At 49.7% G+C, this 27,845-nt stretch overlaps 7 protein-coding genes across 9 annotated transcripts; 5 read left to right on the forward strand and 2 right to left on the reverse strand.

Moving 5' to 3' along the window:
• Nucleotides 1-30: 30 nt before the first annotated feature.
• FOIG_15197 (uncharacterized protein) lies at nucleotides 31-2,654 on the forward strand (the record flags this gene model as incomplete). Its single annotated transcript, XM_031216526.1, has 2 exons — nucleotides 31-1,108; nucleotides 1,804-2,654. 2 exons carry the CDS (start codon nucleotides 31-33, stop codon nucleotides 2,652-2,654), a joined length of 1,929 nt encoding a protein of 642 aa, XP_031053751.1.
• A 749-nt stretch (nucleotides 2,655-3,403) lies between these two features.
• FOIG_15198 (uncharacterized protein) lies at nucleotides 3,404-6,795 on the forward strand. Its single transcript, XM_031216527.1, has 2 exons — nucleotides 3,404-4,841; nucleotides 4,888-6,795. The coding sequence occupies exons 1-2, from the start codon at nucleotides 3,779-3,781 to the stop codon at nucleotides 5,979-5,981; spliced, it is 2,157 nt and encodes a 718-aa protein (XP_031053752.1). The 5' UTR covers nucleotides 3,404-3,778; the 3' UTR covers nucleotides 5,982-6,795.
• A 586-nt stretch (nucleotides 6,796-7,381) lies between these two features.
• FOIG_15199 (F-box and WD-40 domain-containing protein CDC4) lies at nucleotides 7,382-12,265 on the forward strand. Of its 2 annotated transcripts, XM_031216529.1 has the most exons (3): nucleotides 7,382-8,697; nucleotides 8,774-11,419; nucleotides 11,471-12,265. In XM_031216529.1, exons 1-3 carry the CDS (start codon nucleotides 8,353-8,355, stop codon nucleotides 11,576-11,578), a joined length of 3,099 nt encoding a protein of 1,032 aa, XP_031053754.1. In that variant the 5' UTR covers nucleotides 7,382-8,352; the 3' UTR covers nucleotides 11,579-12,265. The 2 variants fall into 2 exon arrangements, with proteins under 2 accessions (XP_031053754.1, XP_031053753.1); XM_031216528.1 differs by having other exon boundaries at nucleotides 7,549-8,697; nucleotides 8,774-12,154.
• Nucleotides 12,266-12,375: 110 nt separating this feature from the next.
• FOIG_15200 (uncharacterized protein) lies at nucleotides 12,376-15,715 on the forward strand. The gene has a single exon (XM_031216530.1). The coding sequence runs from the start codon at nucleotides 12,680-12,682 to the stop codon at nucleotides 15,575-15,577; it is 2,898 nt and encodes a 965-aa protein (XP_031053755.1). The 5' UTR covers nucleotides 12,376-12,679; the 3' UTR covers nucleotides 15,578-15,715.
• FOIG_15201 (uncharacterized protein) lies at nucleotides 15,585-19,277 on the reverse strand. 2 transcript variants are annotated; one of them, XM_031216532.1, is made up of 5 exons: nucleotides 19,034-19,277; nucleotides 18,697-18,974; nucleotides 17,137-18,600; nucleotides 16,820-17,086; nucleotides 15,585-16,774 (listed from the first exon to the last, which is right to left on the reverse strand). In XM_031216532.1, the coding sequence occupies exons 3-5, from the start codon at nucleotides 17,544-17,546 to the stop codon at nucleotides 15,715-15,717; spliced, it is 1,737 nt and encodes a 578-aa protein (XP_031053757.1). In that variant the 5' UTR covers nucleotides 17,547-18,600; nucleotides 18,697-18,974; nucleotides 19,034-19,277; the 3' UTR covers nucleotides 15,585-15,714. The 2 variants fall into 2 exon arrangements, with proteins under 2 accessions (XP_031053757.1, XP_031053756.1); XM_031216531.1 differs by having other exon boundaries at nucleotides 15,590-16,774; nucleotides 17,137-18,974.
• On the forward strand, nucleotides 18,691-22,664 carry FOIG_15202 (uncharacterized protein). The gene is made up of 2 exons (XM_031216533.1): nucleotides 18,691-20,658; nucleotides 20,711-22,664. Exons 1-2 carry the CDS (start codon nucleotides 20,602-20,604, stop codon nucleotides 22,220-22,222), a joined length of 1,569 nt encoding a protein of 522 aa, XP_031053758.1. The 5' UTR covers nucleotides 18,691-20,601; the 3' UTR covers nucleotides 22,223-22,664.
• On the reverse strand, nucleotides 20,283-20,450 carry FOIG_15203 (uncharacterized protein; the record flags this gene model as incomplete). The annotated part of the gene is given in 2 exon segments (XM_031216534.1): nucleotides 20,283-20,353; nucleotides 20,363-20,450. Coding segments are annotated over 2 exon segments (159 nt in total).
• Nucleotides 22,665-27,845: the final 5,181 nt, after the last annotated feature.

The following is a 27,845-nucleotide window of genomic DNA, read 5'->3' on the forward strand; positions in this document are numbered from 1 at the left end:
TTTGCCACAAGCCGGGGGATAATCCCATTAATGGATGCAGCTCTCCATCAGCTCATGGCATTTCGGTACAAGTGGATCACGACCGAGAATCCCGAAACGTGGAGATTTGAGTATTTGTCTCTCTTACTCGAAGCAGACCGGGTCTTAGAAAAAAGGCGTTCGCTTCAACCCGATCAAGAGAGCATTCTCAGAGGTGAAGACCGTAAACTCTTCCAGACGCTGGTGGATTACCAGAAGCTTGAGAAGAGTCACACGGTTAAGCTGTCTGTGAAGACTGGTTGGCGTCCAAGCAATACAGAGGCAGCGGTAATTCACGCGGATATATGTCAGAGATGCAATCGTCGCCGTTCAGTCACAGTGATGACTTCGTACCGTATATGCCGCTATTGTTCCGCTGGCCGCAATCCCATCGACGCACCTGAGGATCATGACGATAGCACACCTGTGCTTTGGACTGAATGCGGTTCTTGTCAAGCTCAGTACGTCGTTGACGACGATGACAAAGAGAATCCTCCCGAGTGCTTCTACTGCGAAAGCGGAAGCGCGGCGCCAACCGTGCAATGTTCCGAGTGCCTCAGCCGAATTATCTGGCCCAAGGAAATTGACCTCAAAGATGTTGATCCGAGCAATTTCCAATGCTGTGCCAGTGTGTTGGGTGTATCTACTATCAAGAGCCGCGAAACGACTGTCGGTGACCTGGTCAAGCACAACATATCATGCTTCCTCAGAAACGATGACAATGTCATCAAAACCCCCCTACAAGGGGAGTCTTTATTCCATATAACAAGGGACTGTGATTTGGCTCATTTCTCCAGCAAGGTTGAAGTCATGCCTGATAGCAATTCCCCTTTGGAACTGGACGGCAAGTTTATTCACAACCAGACCGAGTTGAAAATGAAGCTCCGGGACATCATCTTACCTCAAGAAATCAAGAACTGTGCACATTGTTTGGAGGAAAATTCGAGTCTACAATCTGTATGCACAGATACAACATGCGTTACTGTGATGTGCACCGACTGTGCCAACGAACTGTACGGGGAGAGTGGGGGACGCAATCCCCAGTGCGTTTTTTGCGGAAGCCCCGTGTCTAAGATACGCCTACCGATGAGTCCGGTGTATAAGCTCTGACAAACAGAAGTTTACTGCCAGAATATGTAATTCTATCCTCAGTATAGATTAGAACTTTGCAAGATCGTAGTTAAAACTCGAGTTATCATGATATCATGTATTAAATTGTGAAGAGATTGGATTTAGCATCATCTAAGGCAGCATGAGGTGAATTTAATCATGAACTCAAACTTAAGTCTTGTGTTTTGATCCATCACAGTTTCTAGACCTTCATAAGCATAGCTGTGATTCTTGACGAAGATTATGAATATCGACAGTACATGCCAGGAGACTTCTGTAAGATGTATGATTTGGCGATACAGTATGATTTGTCCAGACCAGCGGCTCATGTTACATCTTGCATGTTATGCGATTGAAGCAGCTGCCTGAAACAGATTTGCGAGGGCTGGCATGAACCAACAATTGGTTGCTTACAGTACCCCTGTCGCCATTACATCCTCGGCTCATATGCTCATATCAGGGCTCAGAACATGAGCAAAAGCCCTCCATCAATCACGGTGCATTACAAAACGAAGAACAATTGAGAACAACATGTCAGGCTATCCGTCCCTAGGAGTGAACTCACGAGTCACGCAACAAGAGATGACTACATTCACGGTCAACCTCGATCAAGCATTTGCTGTTGGAACTGGTAAGCGCTTGTCCAATAGCTCACCTCATTGCTAACCAGCACAGTCCCCCATGGAGGCTATATCTCGGCCACGTTCTTGCGCGCGGCGAGTATCTATCTTGCACCCTACGAGCAACCTGATACATTCGCTGCTCATTGGCATTTCCTTAGTGCCACGCATATCGGTCCAGCTGTGCTTGTAGTGGAGGAGGTTCGAAGAGGCCGGGCGTTGTCAACCCTCCATATTACGCTGTATCAAGAAGGTCTCTTGTCCGAGAGCCCTTGGATATCTAATAAGTCTAAAAAGAAGGTCGCGGCATATGTCACGAATACTTTGCTCAATGGTGAACAAGGCCTCAGTCTGCCAACTGGCTTTGAACTCTCTGCGCCGCCTCCTTCGGTCGACTTGACCAAGCTCGTAACAGATGAAGACCCCAATTGGGAGCGTTTACACATGGTTGTGATGGATGTAGCACCCATGATGCAACACGTCGAGTTCTACTCCCCCAAATACGAACAAACACCACCAGCAACATGGGATCTCTGGCTCCGCATGTCCAACAACGAACGCTGGACAACATGGGCACTCGGCTACATCGCTGACGTCGCGCCCGCACTCATAATCGAGGGCTACCGACCAACAGACTTGGATGCACCAGTTCCTGAAGACAGATTTGCATTTGACAAGATCTTTTGGATGCCCACGGTTTCGATGAGCTTGGATGTCAAGAAAGCGTTGCCAGAAGAGGGTGAGGAGTGGTTGAGGATACGGATCAGTGCAAAGGTTATCAAGGATGGGAGGTATGATGCTGAGGTTATTGTTTTCGATAGGGAGGACGATGTTGTGGCATTGAGTAATCATGTTGCGCTGATACTGGATGGGGAGAGGAACTGGGGACGTAAGGAGAAGCTGTAGGGTGGCTCCAATTCGACATGATACATATTTGTTGACGGAGGTTTTCCAGGCTTGCGAGACCTGCCTCGGGGTAGAGTTAGGTGTGTTAAAATAGACAGTCGGCTACAATATTACACGTTCTGTATATCTTCAGTTCTATTGTCGTCCCGTGGCGAGCATTTGGATGGGCTTCTTTTACTCTTAAATTTTGGGGGGGGTTATCCAACAACCATTTGTACTTATGGATTCCACTTAAATCCGCTAGAATCAGCACCATCGCAACAGATAAGTATGACATTAAGATTGTTTTTGGAGTCCATGATCAATCGGTCATCATTAAGCGTTCAGCTTCCCATTGTCATCCAATAATCCAGCCGATTGAGGCTGAGATGTTGATGCGAGCCGGGACGGGATGACTTTAGCGCCCGCTCCCCGCAATCAACCAACCATTCAGGGCGAAATCCGCTAAAGTTTAGGGCTATCAGCCGCAACGTCATGACGGGCCGCAACCCAACTCAATCTTAGACTCATAACCTGGTAAGGTAAAATTCCAATCAGAGCTTCCCTTCTCAAGGTTTCACTTTTAAACGCAGGAAATATGCATAAATCCGTGGTGATATTCCATGTTAAACCCGCTACCCAAACCCTTTTCTTCAAGATTACTTGACCTCCTGAGTTGAGGCCTGCAACGACCCTCGATGCGGCCACAGCCCCCAATGTTTCCAGTGCATCCACTCAATAAGCACTTGACCCAATTGAACCCTGGACTCTATAGCCCTGGGTGGCATCCCCTGTCCTTGTTAAGAAAGCTGCGCGACTGCGAAGTTCAAACCAGGCTCTGCGCCTGTGGGTTTGTCCAGTTTGTTCTCCTTTCAACACTTCTTCAGTCTTTTTCCACTTTGTAACGATGACGACGCCTTGAACGACTAAATACGCCGGAATTGGTTCATGGCCGTGCGTGACGATCACTTCATGTCGTGTTGACCTCTGTCAAACTCAGCCTCCGAGCCCGCGCGGCCCATAGTTGATTGCTGCATTGTCCAGCGCTCTACAACTCCGACTAGCCGTTCTCTTACGTGGTACCAGCCATCCTAGACCGAGACGAACGAACGAACAGGCCGAGAGAATATCGCAACCTCAATACCATGGCTGAAGCCGACCCCGAAGTCGTGGTGGCCATCGTGGCTCTCCTCGTGTCTTTGGTTGCTCTGGCAGCTACCTTCATGCAGGTCATGCAACAATACTACGCCTCTGCCGCAGGATACGCTCAATGCAATGAGAAAGTCATGGGAAAATGGGCACTCACCAAAACCCGTCGCTTCTCTTGGGACGAGCTCCGTTTCGAGGTCGAGTTTGAAGCTCCTGTGATTTTCGTCTCGCCCCCAGACAACCAACATGGCCCAATTCGCGGAGCAGAGATATACTTTCTAGATGGAAGTCCCAAGAGTCTCGAAAACACGTGGTCTGAGCTGGACATCAACCCAAGAGAGGAATATGCCAACAAGACGAAACGAGAGCGTATCCATACTGCTGATAACGAGCGAGCTTCATGGACATTACTTCTCAGCGCCGTACAGCGTATGGAGCACGAGTCGGAGAAGTGGCAGAAGAGCCAATACGAGGGCATGCATAAACAAGTTGGGCCTCCCAATGCGCAGACACAGCACCACGATCTTCCTACCAACCCTCCTAGCTTATACGATGCACATACTATGACAGTAGCTCTTCAACGGAAACGTAAAAGCTGGGATACAATGCCCGCGACTGTCCTACGCCCCTACGCAACGACGACGATGTGCCATCTCATCGAGATGTTGGCGGCTCTGGGTATCTACTGGAAAGAATTCGACCGCAAGCGTGAGCGTTATCGTGCCGAAGGCAATGGTTTTATGGTCATTGGCGAAAAGGTCACTGATCTCGGTTTAATGTTTACCTTCAGTATCTACGGGAGGAGTCGCTTCGAAGCAAATCGAGTGATTCCCGTTGACCAGGTCAAGGAGCTTTGTTTTGGCTATGTGTCGACTATTTACAGCGTGCTTTTGGATCAGCGACGCCTTCGATTTCCTGAAGATGATCCAGAGAACTTGGCTTTCCTTCAGCTGGCGACTCGCGAGGAGATTTCTCAGACTCTTATCCGAATTGGATGTAACAACAATGCTGTCCGTGCTTTCCAAGATGCTGGCAAGCATACATCGCATCTGTTTCCTGGTGGGTTTCTTTGCCTCGCTGGATATACATTTACTAATAGTTTTAGTCTCCTTCGAAATCCTCGGTATGCTGAGTCGTACTTTTCACATCAAGAACAGCATGTTCACCCATATTCCCAACCCAACATCAGATCGCTGGGATAAGCAGTCGGTGTCACTAGTCAAAGTGATGGAAGCTTACGAGGACCTGGTTCCGACTTCACTGCCCGGAGCCCGTCGAAACCCCGTCATTATTGAGAAGATTAAGAAGCATGTCGACCAAATTCTAGCCTTCAACAAGGACGAAAGCGTAACCGAGAAGATGTGTACCCTCAAGGCACTCCACGAAGCCATCGACGATTGCGATCAGATCTTGACAGCCAAGGAACCCAGCGGCACTGTTACCCCTTTTGCAGAGCAGTTGGGCATCAAGGTTCATGAGTCCGAGGTACAGAAGAAACGACGAGAAATGGTCCAAGATGTTTTGCGATCGCACATCCAAGAAGTTCTACGTCTACTGAATGACGGGGAAGACCGTTCGTCCGATACGCAATCTCTGCACGCTGAATGGAGTCCGGCTACACCACACACGCGACAGGATGGACAGCCTAGAGTTGCGCCCATCGGATTCGAGGACATGCACGAAGCCAGTCCTGATGAGCGGCAGCACAAGTTTTTGGAAGTTTACTTTCACGTTATTCGTGAGAAGGTTATCCCTCGTGCTGCCCGTTCAACAGATCGCAGAACGAGCCTTGTTGGTGCCCCTGCAGGGTACGGTTTCCGCCGCGCAGGCACAGGTCGTACCCAAGCATCCAGCATGCGTGGGATTGAACGGGCGTCCTCGCCGCCTCCCCCCATGCCAGCCCCTCGTCTACAAACCAGCGTGGAGAACATTCCTCTTGGACCCATGGCCAACGGCCGTCCCTCCATGTCTAGCAGACCTGGTAGTGCTGTGAGTGATGCGTATTCGTTAGCAAGTGAGCAGCCTAGACCTAGGCTCGAGGCTGCTTTGTATGAACAGGAGGTCTCGCATGATGATGTTTGGTGCACGCTGATTTTCCGCATGATATGCTGGTTAATGTTGCACGACTTTAATAAGTTGGATGTACAGCTGAGTAAAAGTGAGCTATTGGGAAGCCGTATGCCAGTTTACATATCATGACACATTGGATGAGAGTCGATATTTGGAAATGATTGGATGTTAGCGAGGGCTTTGGATTGATATCATGATAACGGCGTATCATGCGATCTTGGGAATACCACAAAAAGCGAATGTCAGCGATATTTGGTTAGCACATCAGTTTACAATGGATCACAATACACACATCACGGAGCGAATGACCCCTGAATCAACTAAAAACTCACCGTCTGTTTCAATACATGATCCAACATTCCTCAACCGCATCATGATGGCCCAGCTCTAGAATCGGCGAATCGCCCAACAAAGCCCCGATCGGGCCACCCCCGCATCCAATGTCGGTACCCGTCCGGTACAGGAAATCCGGATAAGCCGACGGGAGGCCTGAATTGGTAGGCTGACTAAGTCCGAATCGGAGAGCACGTGAGGCTGGATCGGGGGTGAGATTTTTACAGTGTGGCGAGGACTCGGCGGTGACCGTGGATAAGGATTGGATGGCCGGGAATGGAGTCGGCGAACGGTGGATGATGATTTATCATGGAAACATTGAGTTAGGAGAAGGTTTGTTGTGAATAGATTCAAGAAGGGATGGGATATAAACAAGGGGCGTCAGGTAATAAGTCGCAGAACCTCGGCCAGCTGAAAAACATGATCGAGTATCCAGAGTAGAGAAAAGGAGTTGCTACTACTGTACATTATCTCCTATTTTATTGGACTGCTCCCTTGGATCAATCTTGATCCCATTTGGGTTATCCCTTGACGGAGATAAGCATAACGATAGAAGCTGCATAGAACCCAGTATAAACCCAATATTGTTTCGTGTAATTGATCCATTGCCCCAATGTTCCAGTGCCATTGTCAAACCCTCCGGGTTCCAACACAGACGTGGAGATATCACGTGAGGTTGCAACAGGCAACCTGGGCTGAATACCATCACGGGCCTTGATTTCCAGCACGGAGGATTCAGTGGGACTTGCTAGTCTGGAGCTCGATTTGGACCGTGGAAATCCTGTTGCGAATCGACCAAGGCGTCAAATTAAGTTTCAGGGCTGACTAACTCTCAGAGCCTGTCCCGGGCCTCCATTGTCTTGAATTCATTCCAGCATCCGTCGCGTCGCCGGAGCCGTGGTTCGGCCGTAACCGTACTTGTCGTAGGGCCAGGTTCGTTCCGGTTTGACCAAGGCAACGCACGCTTCGAATAGCGTCTCGCTAGACCGGGTAGGTAGGCATGGGCGATGCACAATCACCAACAGACGGTCCCTTCCTAATTCCCTATTTCGAACTCCGTCTGCTGCTGTGATGAGGTTGCAACGAGGTGCATAAAAGTACCCTTTCTCACGATCACCTCCAAAGTCGTATTGGACTCGTGCGGAGAGGTACTTTAACTCGTCCAGTGTCATGTTCCCCTTCCCCAAAGACGACCACGTTTTCACCCAATCACGGTCCCTGTGACACCGGCTAGACCCTGTCCAAGTCTTAGGAAAGCACGCAGGGCCAACCAGTCTACAGCCAGGCTATTCCCCAATGGGCCTAGCTGTGAAAATGGAGAGTCCATATCCACCTTGGCCCGAGAACCAGAGACCAACAACTCCTCCATCACATCAGCCTGCACCACATCTCTTCTCTCACCAAAGCCTCGTCAGCAAAACGAAGCCCTTTCCCCCCAAGACAGAAAAGGGCCAGAGACACAGAATTATACGGGCGACGGTTTCTTTTTTGTTTGCTTTTGCCCCTTGTTACTTCGTGTCTCGTTTTTCTTCTTAATTATACTCGTTTTCTCTTCACCCTCCTCGCCACACTCCCTTGTACACTCCCCTTGCCTCCCCAGCCTTGAAGTGCACGCGTGCTCGCTCAGTCAGATAGCCTTACGACCCTTCGTTCTGCCGCCCTGGCTTCCGCGTCTCCATCAGCTTCGATCTACTGCGTTTCGACCGTGTTGTCCCCTTTCCGGTCTCGGGCCTGAGGCTAGCCTCATATCGAAAGCCCTTCGCGTCCGTTGTCGATATCCGTCCCCCTTGTCGACATATCTCAATAACGACCATATTGTCACAGAAGTTGCCGGCACTACCAGTCTTCCCATTCGATCAAGTCCAGAGAGTCTGATGCCAGTGGAGTAAGGGCTCGAAATCACCAAACCTTCGAAATCTGGCCGTTAGACAACCTTAAGTTTCGCTTAAGCATCTGCATGTCCGGAACAAAACCACTTTCTCCTCTTTCGCGTTTCTTGTTCCCCGCGCAGCTTAGCTGTTCCAACAACACATCTCTGATACTACGAGCCTTGGAGCTCCGGAACCAGTCTTGATACTGATCTCATCAAGACTGCTAAATCGGAACTCGTCCCTAGCCTTGTGCATTTGACGGATGAACACAAACACACACAAACACCGACCGCATCATGACACCATCCCCCGCAACTAGCCAGGCTCTTGAGCCTCGTCACCCCAAAGCTTCACAAACAGTATCCGTCAACATCTCCGAGGGGACTCAGAACCGCTCCCGCCGCTTCCAGCTCGAGGTGAGCGAGTGTGTCGAGACTAAGACTGTTACGACCACTACTCGTCTCACGCGAAAGTTCCCTCAGGTCTTCGTTCGTGACCCTGTACCTCTGGAGAACCTAGACACAAAAGAGTATCCTCTCGCTATGAAGCCTACTCCCCCTGAACTGATCCGGTTCTCGTATAACATGCCAAGTGCTATTGAGACTGACGATGAAGTTGAAGATGAACCGATGGATCATCAGGTTAGTTTTCACGTTATGCTCCCCACTTACTGTCTGCAACTGCTATGAAGAACAGACCATGCTGACATATACACAGTTATCTTGCAATTCTCGGTCTACCCCCACTCAACTCAAAACCGAGTCCCCTCAAGAGTCCAACCTCGGCCGGATACCCAAGCATCGATCACAATCTCCCTCAGAAGGATATCCTCGCCGTTCCCGCGCTTCTAGAGCTACCACTATAGATTCCCCCGAATCTTCAGCACCCACTTCGAACCCTCGACGACCTGGTCGCTCCATTCCCCTGAACGCCGTATCGGATAAACTTCGTCGCTCCATTGCCCATAATTCGAATCGACAAGGAGAGAGGTCATCCAGGCCTTCTGGGGGCTTCCTTGCTACTCCCGATACTTCAGAAGTCGTTGGTGCGGCTGAGAGATCAGCTCGCCGACGCTCGTCACAACATGAACGAAATCAATCACCCGAAGCATCTTCCTCGGCTGTCAGCCCTCATTACGAAGCCACCAGCCCTGTAGAGAGTGATTCACATACTGTCTTTAGCAGCAATGTCGCTACTCCACCAATTACTGATGCTGACGCAGAACCGTTCGCTGATGCTGATGGATCTTTACAACAACCTATCCGTCCCTTTAATCCCCGTCCCAGTATCGATGTCGTTGCCGCCCAAGATGCTAGTCTTCCTAGTCCCAGACTGTCGCCTACCTTGGCAGCCGCTCAGCTACATACTGCCGATGACGATGATGAGACACAGCCTAGCTTCCAGTCCTCGAACCTAGATCCCTCAAGATGGGTTGATGAATCACAGCCAATGGAAGATGATTCCTTGACTGCTCTCGTTCGTACTGGCCATTCCCAGGATGATTACGCCCTTGCTCGCACTGATGGTGCCCCTCAAGGTGTCGATTCACTACAAGTCGTCGACACACAGACACTCCTCGAGGCATTCGACTCCATGAAAACCGAAATGAAGACATTCATGATGTACCAGTTTCTTCGCCGTTGTCCTCGTCCTACCCTCCGCGTTGTGGCCAACGCTGTGAACCCAGCACTCAAATGTGATTTCTTACGACAGTTACCCCTGGAACTTGGATATTCTGTTTTGTCTCATCTCGATCACCGAGATCTTTGTCGAGCTGCACAAGTCTCAAAGCACTGGCGAAACATTGTTGATCGTAATGAAACAGGGTGGAAGGAACTGTTTGACAGAGATGGCTACACCCTCCCACCTGGGGAACTTCAGAAGGCCATTATCCAAGGTTGGGGCTGGCAAGATCCTGTTGGCGCAAATGGATACGAAAAGGATTTGAGCATGCGAACCCGGTTGACTTCAACTGAGCACGAGCTTACCCGGACTCTTCGACAAGAGACAGCCTCCAAGTCTCGGGCTTCCAAGCGCAAGCGAGCGATCAACACTTATTCGGCCGAACGATCTAAGCGACGTGCCAGTGCGCAGGAAGCCGTGGCTCGTGAAGAGAACAAGTCGCAGCCCGAGGCCCGCCAACACAAGTCGGAAGGACCACTGTCTGCTGCAAATGCTGCCGCTACAGCTGTCCCTGATCCCCAGCTTGGACTGCCCAGTCTTCGCGAGCTTCATCTATACAAGTCACTTTACCGCCGTCATCACATGATCCGTAAGAGTTGGACCAGCGGCGAGGTTAAACCTGGCCACGTCGCGTTCGCAGCTCATCCTCGTCACGTTATTACGTGTCTCCAGTTTGACGAAGACAAGATCATTACAGGTAGCGACGATACGCTCATCCACATCTACGATACTAAGACGGGCAAGCTCCGCAAGAAGCTTGAAGGTCATGAAGGTGGTGTCTGGGCACTACAGTATGAAGGCAACATGCTGGTGTCTGGCTCTACTGACAGATCTGTTCGCGTCTGGGATATCGAACGTGGCCTTTGCCAGCAGGTATTCTACGGACACACTAGTACTGTCCGTTGCCTGCAAATCCTGATGCCCACCGAGACTGGGAGAGATTCCAGTGGACAGGCCATCATGCAGCCCGAGAAGCCTCTCATCATCACCGGCTCCAGGGACAGTCAGCTCAGGGTCTGGCGACTTCCTGAGGTTGGGTCCCGTCGATATATCCAGACTGGCCCCCCAGCTCATGAGTCCGACTGCCCTTACTTCATTCGAGTGTTGGCCGGACACACGCATTCTGTTCGCGCCATTTCCGCTCATGGTGACACCCTCGTCAGTGGCTCTTATGACAGCACTGTCCGGGTTTGGCGTATCAGCACCGGTGAGGCTCTCCATGTGCTCCATGGTCACTCTCAAAAGGTTTACTCTGTCGTCCTCGACCATGAACGCAATCGTTGTATCTCGGGCTCGATGGATTCGCTGGTCAAGATCTGGGATCTTGCAACTGGCGCGTGTCTGTACACTCTCGAGGGACACAGTTTGCTCGTCGGTTTGTTAGACCTTCGCGATGAGCGATTGGTGTCGGCGGCGGCCGACTCGACTCTTCGTATCTGGGATCCAGAAAATGGCAAATGCCGCAATACTCTCATGGCGCATACTGGGGCTATTACCTGTTTCCAGCACGATGGCCGGAAAGTTATTAGTGGCAGTGAGAAGACGGTCAAGATGTGGGATGTCCGAACTGGCGAATGCGTTCAGGACTTGTTGAGCGATCTCAGTGGTGTTTGGCAAGTCAAATTTGACGAACGACGATGTGTGGCTGCTGTCCAGCGTGATTCACTCACCTACGTCGAGGTATGTTGCAGCGCAGATGACTTAAGAGTAACAAGTACTAATATGATGCAGATTCTTGACTTTGGAGCTGTCCGAGACGGCAAGCCACCAGAGGAACTCGGCAAGCGTATCCTTCTCAACGAACCTGAGGTTCGCGCAATGATTGAGGAAGAAGCTTAATACATCACATTACGGATGAATGGATGACGGACCACGCATATAGGCAATATGTTTTTTTTTCGCAACGGGTTGTTCTACACATGGGTAACTGATGAAACAACGGCGTTGAGGTATCGTACATTTACGCATAAACAACACACATAGTTACGAAGTACCAGCATGAACCGGGCGGGCAGGCGTTTGTTGCTATTGGGATGGATGCATGCATATACCTATTGTTTTTTATTCAGAAGTTGATACATGTCATGGAGGCTCAGGGCAGACAGAGGTTCAACCTTTTGTCTCGCGATGAGCTGAAAGATACATGAACAAAAGCCATGTTTAGGGGCTCAGCATGCAATTATAGGAGTCAATGAATTTGGTACACTTTGTCGAGTCTCAGTCTGTGATGTTTGTGAACGTTGGCTCGTAGATTCCGTGGTGCGGTCGTGTTCCGCTGATGGTGATACAGGCTACGAAGGATCCTGGCCATTCAAGATCAAGGAATGAAGATCGATGGATTTCTGGGTCGAGTGTGGAGATGGACTATCGCAAGCATACAGGGACAATTGCACATTTTACAGTTTTGACATAGAGAGCCGATTAGTATAAAAAGGCTGTTAATTGTTTTGTGAAGGGTGGAAATAAGCTTGTTCGTTAAACAGTCTGCGTTGATAACTTTAAGGCCAAGTCCCGATGATACCGAGCTGAAAGCAAGGGTCCCAGGCTGACTTGCTTATGATCCTTGTTTGTAGGTTACAATAAAAAGCGCGCATCTGATATGATCAGATCTGGAGACAATGCTCCGCCAAGTAAGGAGCCTGGGGGATGCATCCTAAGGAACGAAAAAGACTAAAATGGGATTCTTTTCAGACACGCTACAAGTTCTAGACCAAGGCGTCAAAATAATCTGGTCTTAAGGCCTACTGAGATATACTAAACTTACCTAAAGGTTGATGAAAATGGTCTATGATCGATAATTGCCTCATCTGGTCAGATCAGCGCAGGGCGTGATCGGTTTTTATTGTAACCCATCTACATCTGACGTGGGGAGGGTATTTAGGCAGTCAGGGCCCCTCATTCCCTGGACATTGTGTTACTCAAGGTTAAAGAAGTGATACAATGGCTTGGTTAAAGGATTTTGTTGGTAAAGTGGGAGAGGAGTATAAGAAACAGGTTCAGTTACAGCAGCAGCAGCAGCAGCAGCAAAGGCAGAGAGAGTCGGAGTATTATAGACAAGGAACAAGTCGAGGATATCAGCAGGGCGAATATCAGAGAGGTTCACCTCGAGGATGGCAACAGCAGCATCAGGCTGGGCAGCCCCAGTATCAACAACCTCAGACTCAGTACCAGCCTCAATCACCGCAATATGGGCAACCTCAAACACCACAGTACCAACCTCAGCAGCAACAATATCCCCCTCCGCCATCACCTTATCGTCCATCCAGCGCTCAACCCTCTCAGACATCTTCACAGCCTCACATCACGCCGCCAGCAACACAACCAGCTCCGCAAACTTGTCCTCAGAGTTCATATCCCCCTCAAGCACACACCCAACAGCTCGAAACCCAATGGCGTGAAGCAGAGCGTCTCGCAGCGCACTACAAAGCAGAGTATGAAGCTCAAATGAGAAAGGCTAAAGAAGATCTCGCCAACATGAGAATTGAGCAAGAGAAGCAGGCTCAAGAGCTAGAGAAGTTGAGAGCTGAGGAGGCGAGGAACTATCAGCTTGCGGAGGATGAAGTTGTGAGAGAACAGCAGAGATTGTTTGATGAGATACAGAGGCAGAGACAGGAGGGGGAGAGACCACCGTTACCGCCGAGGATCAATACGGATGCTGAGGATGTTGCGCCGCCTTTACCGAGAAGACCTGTTTCTACAGCTGGGAGTGTGAGTTCTGCACAAAGACCAGTAGCCTATGCAGCTCCGCCGGTTCAGAATTCATACCTTTCGCCACAGAGTCAGACACAAGTGCCCTCTAGTCCTTCAATGGGCTATATACCACCACCTCCGCCTGTACCTCCTCCTGCTCAGGCTACGACTCCGATTCAGCCGCAGTCTGGTGGGTATTTGTCGCCTGCTGTCGTGCCTCCTGGGCAGCCTTCGCAGCAGACACCATACTATCCTCCACCACCGCCGAGCCCTCAAGCACAACCTTCTCCTAGAGTTCAGGAGCAGGCAAGTCAACGTAATTCGTATCACGCACCAGCTCCAGCAAGTCCTCAGCCCCAACAGGCAAACATTCCATCATATCCACCACCACCACCTGTTCAAAGTCCACAACAACAACCTATCGCTGCGCCAAAGCCTCCTCGCGTCAGAACCCCTGAGCCAGCACAGCTGCATGCCTGCGGTGCAAAAGCAGGCCTCGAATGCTCAGGCTCACTGACATCCTTCCCCCAACACTGGTTCTATCACGCTGCTGTACCAGAGTTCGTCATTTGTGCTTGCTGCTATGTAGATCTTATCTATGACACCAAATTCAGGGACTCATTCCGAAAGGTCTTCTACGACGATGGACACAAGCGCAGATGTCGATTCAACACCAGGCGTATCAAAGATACATTACTCCCCGAAGCTGTTGAGTCTGGTAGTCTTGATAAGCTTATCGAGTTTATGAGGAAGAGAATGAGTATCAAAGACTGCAGAGAACAGAACACCACCGAGGGAGAGTCATGGTACAAAGCAGCTGACATTCCAAACGGGACAATCTGCGAAGCTTGTTTTGAGGATGGTCTAATAACTTCGTCGTTTGCCAAGTATTATCAGCTCTTACCCAACGAAGGCGGTGCTTATTGCGATCTAAGCGTATGGTTCCTCAAACGCAAGTTCATGGACTATGCGAAAGAGAACAAATGGGCCCAATTCTGTCAAGAGTTCAACCAACGTGCACAAATACCGGAATGCCCCAAAATCGACACTATCAACGCCAATGAGCGTGCATGGTACAAGCCCGGGAATGGACCGAGTGACCTACAAGCATGTGCAGCGTGCTACCACGACTACTTCTATGCCTCTGAAGATCAAGATAAATGGCAGCAGGTTACTGGAGGAAACTTCCAGACCAGGTGTATTCTTGGACAGTTGAATCACATCATTCCAATGCATCAGGCACTGGATGATGAGGATAGAAGTCTCTTTTGGAATGCAGCGTGGGAAATGGACAAGTATCCTGTTTGCAACAGGGATGGAACGAAAGGAAGTTCGTGGTACACGCCGATCAACGATCCTCCCGGCTGGGGAATATGCGCGGCGTGTTATGAAGGCATCATCAAACCAATTGGAGGGGCACGATGGTTCATGAAAGACAACAGCACCAAGCCAGACGAATTGTATCTCTGCGGCTTCAGCTTGGGTCATCCACGAGCAGTTCAGGCTCTCGAAGCATATGTCAGCGCACGAAATTGGGGAGACAGGAAGCTGTTTCTTGACTGGACTGCGCAATGGGGCCATGTTCAACAATGTCCAAGGAAGAACTTCAGCAAGAATAGGCGATGGTGGGGATGGGGAGTCTTGGAGATCTGTGAAGACTGCTATGCTTCCTTTGCAAAGGGCACAGCACTCGAGCCTCGCTTTGCACTCACTGGAGTGAGAGAGCCAGAAAAAGAGCGTATGTGTGATATCTACTCACCGCGCATGAGAAGCCTCTACACAGAAGCTTGTAGAACTGGAGATCTAGAAGGTCTCTTGGCCGTCGCAGAGCAAAGACATGTCGTTTACACACAGACAATCATGCAGTGCGAGCAGATCCTCAATCAGCAAAAGATAGCAGCCATGCAGGCACAGATGTTGGGCACACAGGGTACGTTTTATAAGAGCATGGGATGGGCTCAAGATGCTACTATGGGACATAGCTATACTGTTGGAAACTCGTATGCTGGGTATGGACATGCAAATGAATGGGTCATGCAGGGGTATTCGTACGATAGGCAGTCGAGGGAGGCTGCGGCGGAGGTCATGGGCGGAGGGCCTCTAATGAGGATACAAATGCTTGAGGCGAGATGGAGGGAGGTTGAGTAAAGAGTACACATGTGTGACAATGCTCTCAATGAATAATGACTTTAATAGTAAACTTGCACAAATATCAAGGTCAAATTCTGGTTCATAGCTTTTCTCTGTAGCGTACATATATCCAACTTACAGCCCATTTTAAACGCCTAGAATACCAATTCCCAAACATCCAAAGTCGAAGTTCCCATCTTCAACCCCATCCACGACGCCGCCTTTCCAAGAATCAAGTATTTCCCATCCCAACTAAACGACGCCGCAGTGACGAACCCGCTCTGAAACTTAATCGTATACAGCACTCTTCCCGAGTACATATCACTTACATCGACGCCATCATCTGTTCTACAGCACAAGAAGCGACAGTCCGCTGATACAGCAATGGGCCAGCCCTCGCGTGTTCTTCGCCCGCTGAGGTTGTACGACTCGAGGGCTGCGGTGCCGTGATTCCAGTGGAACACCGTATCGCCCCATAACGAAACGATGACTTCTCCATCGGGCGACGTTCCGAGGAATACAGGTTTCTTCCAGGTATCGGTTTCGAGCTTGGCGATCGATGCGCGGGTTTCCACATTCGTTATGCGAATCGTGCCGTCGCGAGATTGTGTGATGAGAAGCTTGCTGTCTGGTGTGAACACAGCGTGTGTAACCTCATCCATATGACATGGAATCACAACGCTCGCCTTGTTGACATTAGCACTGCAGTCCATGAGCCCAACCCGACCTTTCGTGCTTCCCACCGCAAGCCAATTCCCGTCCTGCGAGAACGCAAGTGGCTTTCCACCAGGCCATTTACAAACCGGGATTTTTCGTCCATTGATGTAGTCACCAAGGTAAACAACCGGTTTCTTAAAGTTGATACCATCATGACTCGCCGCATTGAGACCTTTGCCGTCTTCCTCGCTAAGATATGCCCACTGACGACCATTGCGCGAGAAGATCATGTTAACACCGTGCTGGTTTTGGAGACATGAAACTTGATTGGCGCTTGTGTCGTAGAAGCGCGTAGGAGACTCGAGGGTTGAGATGGCGATTGTGGGGGCGTTGTGGCGAGATACATACGCGGTTTCGACGACTTCATGGTTGGAGAGTTCTTTCTTGGCGAGGTGGCGGAGTGAGATGCGGAGCGGTGTTTGAGAGGTTATACCGATGGCATTGTAATCTGGAATAGGCGGCTCATTCGTTTCTGAGTGAGGAGACGACGCAATTGTTCTGAAATGTTAATATACTGAGAAATATTTGTGAGAGGGGGCGTACTCTGGATTAGCGATGCTGCTGTTGCTGTGGTCTCGACTCTCTGCGTCATCAATTGGTGGTGGAGCAGCAGATGAGCTTTCAGAGATGAAGTCCTGAGTAGCGTCGATGAATTCTGTGATTATGGATCGTTGGCTCTCAACTCTAGGGTCTTCGCTGTCTGACTCTTGGAGGAATCGTGAGCGGATAGTTGATGCCTCTTGTAGAATCTGAGAGCTGCTGTAGCCGGGAAGTTCTCTCTCACCATCATGAGGCTGAGAATTGATAGCTCTGTGATAATGTCAGTGAACATCTTATGAAATGGAATGAAGTCAACTTGCAGTAAAACACAGTCAAGCCCTAGACTCATCGCACTTCTCAAACCCTCAAGCAGCTTTGCAAACGGCGACAGCCTCTCGGCAGTATGTTCCAACCACGAGGGCGTCCTCTCCTCTGCCGTCCTTCCCGTATCCAACGCGTCATCCGCCTCCTCCAACAACTCCCCAGCCTCACTAACAACCCCCTTGATCGCCTCATCCAACCTTCCCGGCAGCGGCGCGCTTCCGGACTCCAGAGCCTGGGCGTTGTGATGCAGCAGCCTCGCTACCATCTGCAGCTCCGCGAGCTCCCGGGACAAGCTAGCCAGGTCCAGCCTCGCCTGCGGGTAATACGTGACGAAGTTTCGCAGACCGTCTACGACGTGTGTCGTGGAGGTCTGCAGTGCGGCGCAGAGGGAGGATATTGAGGACATGGTTTACTGATGTGATGATGTGAGGTTGCGTTACGAGTGCCGACGGTGCGGGATAATTTGGTGGAGACACTACGGAGATCCGGAATTGACGCGGGGAATTGAATTGTTACTTGCTTTTTTCAATGGTTGATGATTAGGATATTAGATGTCATATCTATGGTTGACCTAGGGAAATTGAATCGAATTGGGGCTTTAGAGACTGAATTGGGATGACATGACTGTCCGTGATCTGGGCTAAGAAAGATCCGGGGCTCGATTAGCTGAATGGGGTGATTGAGTCGATGAAGCAGGGGATTGCGTAACTTCAACGGTATCAAGTTATAGGGTATCTACTCTGCTACTGTGTTAAACGTTAAAACACAGCATCTCCGGTTATTGCAAGTTACCCTCTCAATGAGAACTGTAACCTTCACAAAGCCCTCATGACTCGGTTCATATCGGAACTCGTCTTGACTTTGAGTATTACCTACGTATTTGCCAAGACAAGCTCAAGTTTGCGGGGTGAAATCTTGGGGACCCCGACAATCGGACCAGAGCCTGACGTTGACTGACAACTCAAGAAACATTAAAAAAAGCCACCACAAACAGGATGAGCTATTGAAATAAAACAGAGTCGTAATGAACCACGACACGAGACATCAAGTGGAGCAAAGGTCAGCAATTAAGTACAACATATCCCGTCTTGAGGCCTTCAACGCAGTTTTTCCTGTTTATTTCACTCAGGCAGGTCTAGGGTGAGCCAAGCCCGCCGATCAGTCCCATACCATTCGGAGGAGCAGGATCTGCCACGGGAGGGCTAGACTAATGATTGCTTTTCCTTTTTCTCCGTAGGGGACTAGCCTGGGGAGACTGCCACATGGCATCGTCTGCTTCAATCCGAGCATAGCATGTCTGTCTGTTCTTGGGTTGGTTTGTTGTTATCGACCCATGTGTTTCTTTGGGCAGAGACGAGGTATTATTTTTGAGAAGTTGTGGCAGTGAGTGATTATTCGAGCTGAGTATGAATGAGACCTTGCTTTGCCACAGGCTTATGTGGCCTTGACAAAAAAGATATCTGATGATAGACTCATCTGTAAGCATCTGACTACGAGTCGAGACCGTGGGGAGTGTGACAAGGCCAGCTGAAAGACAAAGAGAAGAGGAGACTAACTTCAGCCACAGAAGTCGTTGGCCAAGTGTGGCTCAGCATTGATTGGGCTTGACCTTAACTTTCAGATTCATGCTCTCTTTCATCCCCGTGACCAACGCAAGAGGGAACATCCTGGCAGGCTGGCAGCACAAGATCGACAGCCCAGCATAACCCTTCACATCTCGTCTCGTACGGAAACGCATCCCCGCATGCCGGACCAGCCATCTTCTTTTCTTCTTCTCCCAGGTTCTCCTGCTTCTAGTTCCTCCCTAATTGTCGGTATCGAGACTAGATACTACCTACGTAGGCGGGCAGGTCAACGTCGCCCTGTCAATATTTGATAGGGTGCCAGACAAACCACATGTGTGATGCGAATTGGCGCGCGCTGAGCCTTAGCGGGCCTCGAGAGGGAACGAAAAAAACAGGGATGTGCCCTGTTGGGATTCTATGCACAGGCGCCTGACGAAGGAGGTGGGCTCTTGGACCAATCGGCAGAGACTCCAGGTGATGGAGGTGAGACGATATGGGCGTCAACTTGCGAGAGAACTGGTATGAGAGGATGGGACTGTGATTTCGGTATCGTGTTGGAGATTCAGGTTTGAGTCTACAGTACAGTAACGCGATATGTACCGAGGAAGAGAGCTTTTGTGAGGATGCAGCGTTCATCATACCGTAGTGTTCAAAGATGGACGGATGATTGAGTCAATATCTTGATCACATCTTTCAATCTCCATCTGCAATGCGATGCGGGATCCAACTGCAACACGACCTCATCATCGTGCAGCTTGTCACACTCTGGGCCTATTCGCTTACAGCTACTGTGCCTGAGAATCACTATCAGCCAGTCGCTCTCGATAGTCCAGTTATCCCGTCATTTAACAGCCCAACCCATCCAATCCATGGTCTCTGCCGCCTTGGGACAAACTCAAACCGATGTACCGTACCTATCCTGTTGATGTGAATGCACCTTCTGCATGTCCATCTGCCCACGGGGGATTTATTTGATTTGATACATTCCAATTCTGTATAACCACTTATCAACCCCTTTTCCCCATCCTCTTCCTTTTACTTTATCCTCTCTCCTCTGTCCTACTCTTCAAATCTGGGATTACCCTGCCCTCTACTCCCGGTTTTTCCTCACCGACAAATCCACCGCCTCCAACAAGCTTAGCTTTTCCACCTTCACCTGTTTTCCCCTCCAGCTCCAGCTCCCTCCCAGACAGACCCTTTTTTTTCTCGTCCATTTCCATCAAGTGGACCGAACTCTCTGTTCCCCGGCGCCACCGCCTAGAAACTACCTTACGTGCTCCGTCTCTCGAGCCACAGCGAGCTAGTCCCCTGCAATTGAACCCCCGGAGGCCGCTGTACCGCAAGCTCTGGGCTACCTCTTTCAGTGGTTATACCGGTACAAAGCAAGGAACCTGACCGACCTCATATTTTTTTCGGATTACCCATTTCTCATCTTTGTGTCCCCCCCCCGCCCACTTTTTGATCTCTCAAACTCACCCCCACTGCGGATCAACCTCAGCTCATCCATTCCCACCGCGGGACCGGGAAAGCGTGAATCATTTATTCCATCGCGCTCCCTATTTCTTGTAAAGGGGATCCTAGTCCTTGATCGGATCGTATCCTTCAAGAACGGGCTGGGCGTTGTTCGTGCTTGCCCTTGTCCTTGTATCTACCTTACCTACCTCGTCAACTTCGTTGCGGTCTGAGTCTGTCGCATTGGCAAGCATCAGCTCCTTATATTGTCCTGTCTTGTCTGTCTGTCTCATTACGAACCAGAGATAGACATTCCGACAGACAAATAGAGAGAGCTGGCCTCCTCCCTTCGACATATATCCCGCGCATCTGCAGCTCTTGCTCTCACCTCGTCGCAGCTTTGCGACTTAGAGCAGGACTACGAAACCTACACCGCTGCCCAACATGGCGCTCGAACAGACAATCACCATTGTTAACAACTCCGGCAAGATTATCAAGACCGTCCGTTGTCCCCTTGCGCTTGCGCTTCCCAACCTTGGCTAACAATTCCCAGGGCAAGCAGCTCTTTTCCATCTTCAAGGAAGCTCAGGGCAACTACAAAGACAAGAAGGCCGAGATTAAAGCCCAGCAGGGTGTGCAGCGCTCTCAATCCTTCGACGTCAATGCTCAACCTCAAGCCTTTCCTCAACAGCAAATGTACATTGACGATGACCGCTCCCGATATTATCCTCCTCGCGCCGGCGACCAGCGCAGCGAAGCTGGCTCGCAACGCAGTCGCCGATCGCGAAGCGTCCACTCGCGACACCCCCGAGAGGATTTTGCCAGCCGCCGTGCGCTGACTCTTGACAACCTCGAGAGACACACCGAAATTTCCGCCACAGCTCCCAGCAAAGCTCCCACCCGAACTGTATACAAGGAGATCCCCATGGAGCTTGCCATGCCCCAGCGCGCCATGGCTCCCTCTGCCTACGGCGCTGGCCCTATGGTCCCCCGAAACCGATCGACCGGAGAACTAGTACAGATGAGGCCGCGCAAGGAAATCGACATGGACCTCGCGTATGGAAGCGTTCCTCCCGATCTGAAGGACCGCACCGATCTGGACCCGCAATACGTCGATGAGAAGCAGGCCATGGGTCTTGTTCACCGCGTCGAGGGACTCTTAACCGAAGCCAAATGTATCCACCATTCGGCTACAACCACAATGGCCGAGCTCCAGAAGAACCCAGACCACGCGGCGGCCGTTGCGCTCTCGCTTGCTGAGTTGTCAAAGATGGTCAAGAAGACATCGCCCGCTTTTCTGGGTCTTCTCAAGAGTGGATCGCCAGCTGTCTTTTCTCTCTTATCGTCCCCGCAATTCTTGATTGGCACAAGTATCGCTGCTGGTGTCACGGTCATCTGCTTTGGAGGATGGAAGATCTTCCAGAGAATGAAGGAAGAGAAGGCGGCGCGGGAGGCCTTAGCTTATGACGGTGTTCCTATGGACCGACCTGCACCTCTGCGAACCCAGAGCGAGTACGGTGTTGAGTATGGCCCAGGTGTTGACGAGGCTCTCATCCTTGATGACGACTTGAGTTCAATTGAGACTTGGAGAAGAGGCATTGTGCCATATGGAGAGGATGAGAGTGAGGTCGACATGGAGCTTATCACACCCTTGGCCGACAGGGAGACAAGAAGTCGCTATGGAGGAGACGATTTCGACACAAAGTCCCGTCGAAGCACAAGAACAAGTAAAACACATGAGAGTTCCCGAAGTCACAAGACTCACCGAACAGACGACAGCCGCCGTAGCCATCGCAGTCACAGGAGTCGTCGTGATGATGACGACAGGAGTACCCGACGTGAGGATTACGCAGAGAGCATCGCCGACAGTGAGCGTAGCCATCGCTCATCAAGGAGTAAGCGTTCCGAGAGGATCGAGACGAGGTCAATCGACAGCCGAAGCAGCCGACGAGACGACGAATCACAAGTCACTGTACGACCCAAGGTCAACCGCAACAACAGCAACATGCTCAAGGCCCTCTTCAAGAACAAGGAGAAGAAGGAGCGCTCACTCGTCATGGCATAACGATCTCGCGGGATTTAATACCCCCTCATATTACACATTTCCATTTCATCTCTTTTTGCATATTACCCTGGCGCATTTTAAAGACCGGTGGATGCCAACATCTACGGTAGACGAGACAAAGATTTACATTACATTACGGATATTTTCCTCTTTTCAAGTACAGATCATGGATGGGCGAAGAAGAATGCCCTTCCCACCAGCGATTTATTCCCTTTCGTTTTTTTTGGTTGTTTTTCTTTTCTTTTTTATTTATGAATACTATGAAAGATGCTCTTGCACACGCTTGAGTGGAGGTGGAATTATTGCATGACGCACGGAAGACAGATGACGGAGCTGTTTGCATTGGGTTGGGATTTTGGGAAGAGTTGTTTGTATTTAGGTAGCCCTGAGGGGTTGTATATCAATACATGAGAAGCCGATGCTTCTTATTTGGATTGTTAAATTGTGTCTTTCCAGAGATTGTGAAGTTTTGTCGTGCCCTTTTGATGATATCAGGTTTGGTGGGGGTTGTAAGCGAGATGTGAAGTGTCACCATGCAGATTGACGGCGGATGCGTTGGCCTCGCTAACATGCTTGCATTGCGTGACTGTTGCTTCGTCGCAATTGGTAAAAGAACAGCATATGGTTGATTGCCTTTTCCTTTGTGATGTTTACTATAGTTTGGTCCAATCATGACTATAGTGGTGAGCAAAGATTGCCGCTTGCCTCGATGTTGTCCATTGCTTTCCGAAACCCATCGAAGACCTCACAGCCGAAAGCAAGTTTGGACCAAGCTAGCTTGCCTAAAGTACTTGGTGTTTTAGTAAGAGCGAGGATTGCTACGAAGCGTTCTTATGCAAACTTTGCCATGCCGCTGCTTGATGGATGCAGTGTTGCCTCAACAGTAATGCAGCTTGTTCACGCTTGCGAATCAATTGACCTCAAGCACCGCCTTATAAGACAGATGCTTGGCCAAACATGTAGTTCTGGTAGTACAGTAGATAACTAGTGCCTTGTACTCGCGAAGTTTGTGATGATGATATCGGAGTTGTCGTTATCTTTGTCTGGGCTTCTTCCAAGGTGGCTAAACGAGACATTTACTCAGCGATTGTCATCTTGTCTATCATTATATTTTGTGCAAAATGGTATATCTATTTAGATAAATGCCTTGAAGATGGCGCGTTGTTGAAAACTGTCATCCTGTGAATAGAATGGATGAGTTTGCACGTGTCCTGGTACAAGTATAACCCCCCCCTTCTTCCCCGATACCTTTTCTTCTTCATCACTAACGGCAACTTTATTATATATACTAAACTATCATTTCATTGATGAGGCAATGTAAACCCGACATACAGATCCCTCATCAGTATCTTTTGGGAATATCTCAGGCAGACCCATACCTGTTTCTCAAACCATCGTTCATGGCTAACATTCATCTCTTCGATGGTGGCAGAGTTGGCTCGAGAGATGACGGAGTAACCACAAAGAAGACGAGTGTGTCGCGGGCTGTATATAAACGACCCTCTAAGATAAGGTGTTTCTGTCTGCATCAGTACGTTGTCCCATTACTTGCCTTCATGAGTATACTAACATTGGAGCCTTAAGGGTTTTGAACGCAGCACAGGCATCAACAACAACGGGAGACTGGAGTGCTAGCCATGCAATATGGTCAGCAGCTCCTTTCGAAACTCATATGATATAAATAAAATTCAGCGCATGACTAGTCCCAGTGGTGTATGGGACCACTAAGTTCGCGCAGGCGTCTTGACCCGTTCACTCGTTCCGCTGCCCAGCGTGTTCGAGAAGACGTTGAACGCCTGACGCCTGCCGCACCATCACTAACAATGATGGTAGTGAGTACCAGCCAAGCGAGCAGGGCAATGACGACACACCAAGCATTGGAAGAAAAGAAAAGCATCAAGCCCCCAACAGATGCCAAGCCCGAGATCGACGCAAAAGTCAGAAAGCTGGAAGAACCTGGAGCCAACCTTATTACATCCCCAGTGACACCATGCCGACCCAATTTCAAGCACTACTCAATGATTTACATCTTGCGAATACAGGGGACGGTGAAGATAGCGAGGAAGGATAGACAAGCCTTTCTTCATAGCAATGCGAGTAGCTGGCCGGGACAAAGATGATTATGCTACTCCAGGCCATGATAAGGGGCTCCCCAGGCGAGCGTCAAGGGTTGTCATGTTCTTCTTGGAGAGAATTCGTCACCCAACGAAGGATTTGAAGTGATCCAGATCCAGTATCACGGTCAGCAACAAGACAGCTCTCGTCACCCTTGCTCTTCGATCACATACGATGTCTTGGGTACCAACAGCCCTCCGAATCCGGCACCTATCTATATCCAGGCGGAAATCTGTTGTCTTAGATAATAAATGAGGGCTAGAGCAAGGGATTCGAGTCTTGCCCATCAAAGCCACAAGAAGAAGATCGAGTGCATCAATTGTGACAGCACAGTACCCAAAGCCTTCTGGTCTCCAAAGTTGGGATAGAACAAGAATATATCAGCATATATGCAAGGACACTCAAAGCACGAACTCTCACAACCTAGCCAATGCTGGTCAAATTGAAAAGAATTATATATAGCTGTGGTGACAGATTTTTGCGACAATCCAATATGGAGTTCTGCCGAAAGACAACGATGATAGAAAGAACACACACACAAAATTCGACTGGGATCGAGACTTCTTCGACGACAGCTCGGTTAATAAAGCATGCGATATGTTACCGAGCCCCTTGAACTCGGAACACGCCATCGCGATGTCAAGTTCGGGTGCCCTCAACCTCTTGTCAGCACGATAACTTTTGCCTGACTGTGTGAACTAATGAAAGCTGACTGGAACCAGCCTTTCAATGTATGAATGATGGAACGGGAGTTGAACGGAGCCTCGCTGAGTAGCGACTCCGATCATGCGGTTACTCTAGGCCGCGTATCGTCTACGATTGTAGCTCCCCTCAATTGTTCTGATAAAGATCGGACCTTTTTCAGCGACAACATTCCGGTCGTTGAACCCTTCGAGTCTTTATACTGAGTGTCTGTAACTTTTATTCTGCAAAGGGAAAAGATTAGAACGCAATAACTGAATGGGCATTATATTGCCTGAATGTCTGGGCATATACCGACGTCCCAGCAGCTCAGAGGGATCATTCCACATGAGCCAGAACAAATGGGACCAAAGATGACAGCGACCATTAAGCGGTTCTACGAAGACCCCGATTTTCCAGACCAAGGCACTTTCGATACCCCGATTACCCGGCAAACGAGCTCGAAGACCACCTTAGGCCCGATCGACTGGAAGAGGACCGCTATGTCATCCACGAGACGTCTTACGAGGTGTTCGAGGGTAGCCCGTCGGTCGCGCACGGAAATTCCTATAAGCTGAAGTAAAAATACGACGAGTATAAATTCCCACAGTTCCCCGAAGATAAAGATATAACTCCCCGGATGACGACAGACCAGGCCAAGGCATTCCTCAACAGCCTTACATCTGAAGGCATCAGGAAATCTAGCAACTGGAGGCAGCCTATTTTCCATATTCAGCGCCCTTGATACCCCACAGGCCCAGTCTTCATCATGGCAAAATGATCATCTATAGTATCAATCCAACATTCATATACAAACATGACCCAGGCGTTCAATGGCTGTGTATTCTTGCTTGGACCCCTCCGCAAGCATTTTATATCTATATAACGTCTAGCATACGCGCTTAGGGGTGTAACGTCGGGCACCCTTCTATTTGAGCGGCTGCAAGCTTGACTGCTATACTTGGCCACAGTTGTCAAGGTGGCATACTCACAAGATTTCAATTAAAGTTATAAATATCTCATGATAACCAACTTCAAATATCTTGGGAAGAAAGGGTTGCATTGCAGACGTAACGTTGAGGTGTCCTGCATCGCATCTCACGACGCCTGCCACCGCAGCGGCCCATGGCGTTCAAGGGAAGCTCGTCGTAGGGGCGAGTGCTTCCGACGTTACCTGGCAAGACTAAGTTGCTAGCTGGCTCTCCAAAGTGCATAAGGAGATGAGGATGACCTAGCCTACATCGCATTTGCTAGCCTGCAACAAGAAGCGGCCGCCGATGACGGCACACACGTCCTTATATCTCTGGACTTGAAAGATAAAAAGCAAGTGAAGAACCGGGTCACAAAGCCCAAGTCCAAGTCCAAGGCCAATCTTGGAACCGCTCCCTTAAAAATAAGATCAGGTTGCGCAAGTCCTCAACGATCCAGCCACATTGGTCTTCACTACGCCTTGCACCTCAGGATATCCTTGATACGGTGCAGGAAGAGTTCAACAACATCAACGCCATTGTTCATAAGCACAATATCAACAATCAGTTGATCATTCAGCCTCACGTCCTTCTATCGACCAACATATCGGTAACAGGCCAGATGAGTAAAGAGAAGGGATGCAGACATCAGGTTTACCACCACTTTCATTCTCTAACTATCCAGAGGGATTATCTGGTGACGAAACTTCATGCCTGTTATATATATAAGACGACAGATGAGATAAAGTCGATACATAATTCACTTTCAAGAGATTCAGGTCTTCTGATATATTGTGCCAGCCTAGGTGACTCATTCAGCGCGAGATTTACCGCGTTAAACAGCATTTATGTCTAAACGGCCTTATGCAGGGTCCAAAGGGCGATAACGACCCGTACTATCACATACCTGCTTTGGAGGACAGGTTAGAAACCATCTGGACTGTCGTCGTCAAGTCCCGCAACGCGATCGCAGAAGTCGGCGACGGCAACGCCAATCGCCAGATGCACTTCGAACGAACATACCAGTACGAGTTCGATGGTCGTATCCTGACGACCGACCGCCTTGTTCAGCGTGAGGCCCAGATACGTGCTGCCAAGGAGATGTGCTCTATTCACGAGCTGCTCAAGCACACAGTCTGGTTCTTCGTTGACAGAACCTCACTCCATGCATGGTTCTTACTGGTAACCCTAATGTATTTCTGGCAACTGGAAAGTATGGAAATATTCCACAGAGACTCTTCAACACATTGTACGTCTTTGAAGGCATGGGCATATTGTCTGCTGCTCCCTTGTGTCAATAACATACATGACAACATCACAAGGTTGAGTTCACAGCATACTCCCCAACGGGTTCTGACTTCACCAATTACCTGAGATATCATCTTGCTACCTATACGATAGGAATAATTTATTGCCTCGAGCTCAACGGTGCATTATATACATGTCGGTCCGGTTGTAACTCGAAAGTCAGCATAGGAAAGCGTGTGGAGTTCGCTCGGTATGTCACATATGCTTCGACAGCTCCACCTTGACTACCCTTTGATAGGGTCTCTGCCGCAGTCACTACGCTGGACGTCTAGTCCACGTACCAATAACTTCCAGCCCTTACATCCCGTCGACTCACTCGAGGTACACGAAGCGGCCATCAACAGCTGCGGCACAATGGATCTCAAAAAGGGAATAGAGACCGATAACTCTAAAGGGGGTAAGAGAGAGTTACCGCGCATATGCCGCGGAGTAGAGGAAACTATCATAGAAGAGTTGGCCGGCCTCATCAATTCTTTTTTTATGACGAGAATTCGCAGCGTATCAAGAAGAACTTAACCGATACATTCCATCTCGTCGATCAAAAGACTCAA

The sequence above is a fragment of the Fusarium odoratissimum genome (assembly GCF_000260195.1).
Source record: "Fusarium odoratissimum NRRL 54006 unplaced genomic scaffold supercont1.48, whole genome shotgun sequence".
Classification (NCBI taxonomy): Eukaryota; Fungi; Ascomycota; class Sordariomycetes; order Hypocreales; family Nectriaceae; genus Fusarium; species Fusarium odoratissimum.

Coding starts and splice junctions, on each gene's coding strand:
- FOIG_15198 (XM_031216527.1), top strand. CDS start 3,779: ATGGCTGAAGCCGACCCCGAAGTCGTGGTGGCCATCGTGGCTCTCCTC. Junction 4,842..4,887: donor TACATCGCATCTGTTTCCTG/GTGGGTTTCTTT, acceptor TAATAGTTTTAG/TCTCCTTCGAAATCCTCGGT.
- FOIG_15199 (XM_031216528.1), top strand. CDS start 8,353: ATGACACCATCCCCCGCAACTAGCCAGGCTCTTGAGCCTCGTCACCCC. Junction 8,698..8,773: donor ATGAACCGATGGATCATCAG/GTTAGTTTTCAC, acceptor ACATATACACAG/TTATCTTGCAATTCTCGGTC.
- FOIG_15200 (XM_031216530.1), top strand. CDS start 12,680: ATGGCTTGGTTAAAGGATTTTGTTGGTAAAGTGGGAGAGGAGTATAAG.
- FOIG_15201 (XM_031216532.1), bottom strand. CDS start 17,546: ATGTCCTCAATATCCTCCCTCTGCGCCGCACTGCAGACCTCCACGACA. Junction 17,087..17,136: donor GGGCTTGACTGTGTTTTACT/GCAAGTTGACTT, acceptor ACATTATCACAG/AGCTATCAATTCTCAGCCTC. Junction 16,775..16,819: donor AGCAGCATCGCTAATCCAGA/GTACGCCCCCTC, acceptor TTAACATTTCAG/AACAATTGCGTCGTCTCCTC.
- FOIG_15202 (XM_031216533.1), top strand. CDS start 20,602: ATGGCGCTCGAACAGACAATCACCATTGTTAACAACTCCGGCAAGATT. Junction 20,659..20,710: donor CCGGCAAGATTATCAAGACC/GTCCGTTGTCCC, acceptor AACAATTCCCAG/GGCAAGCAGCTCTTTTCCAT.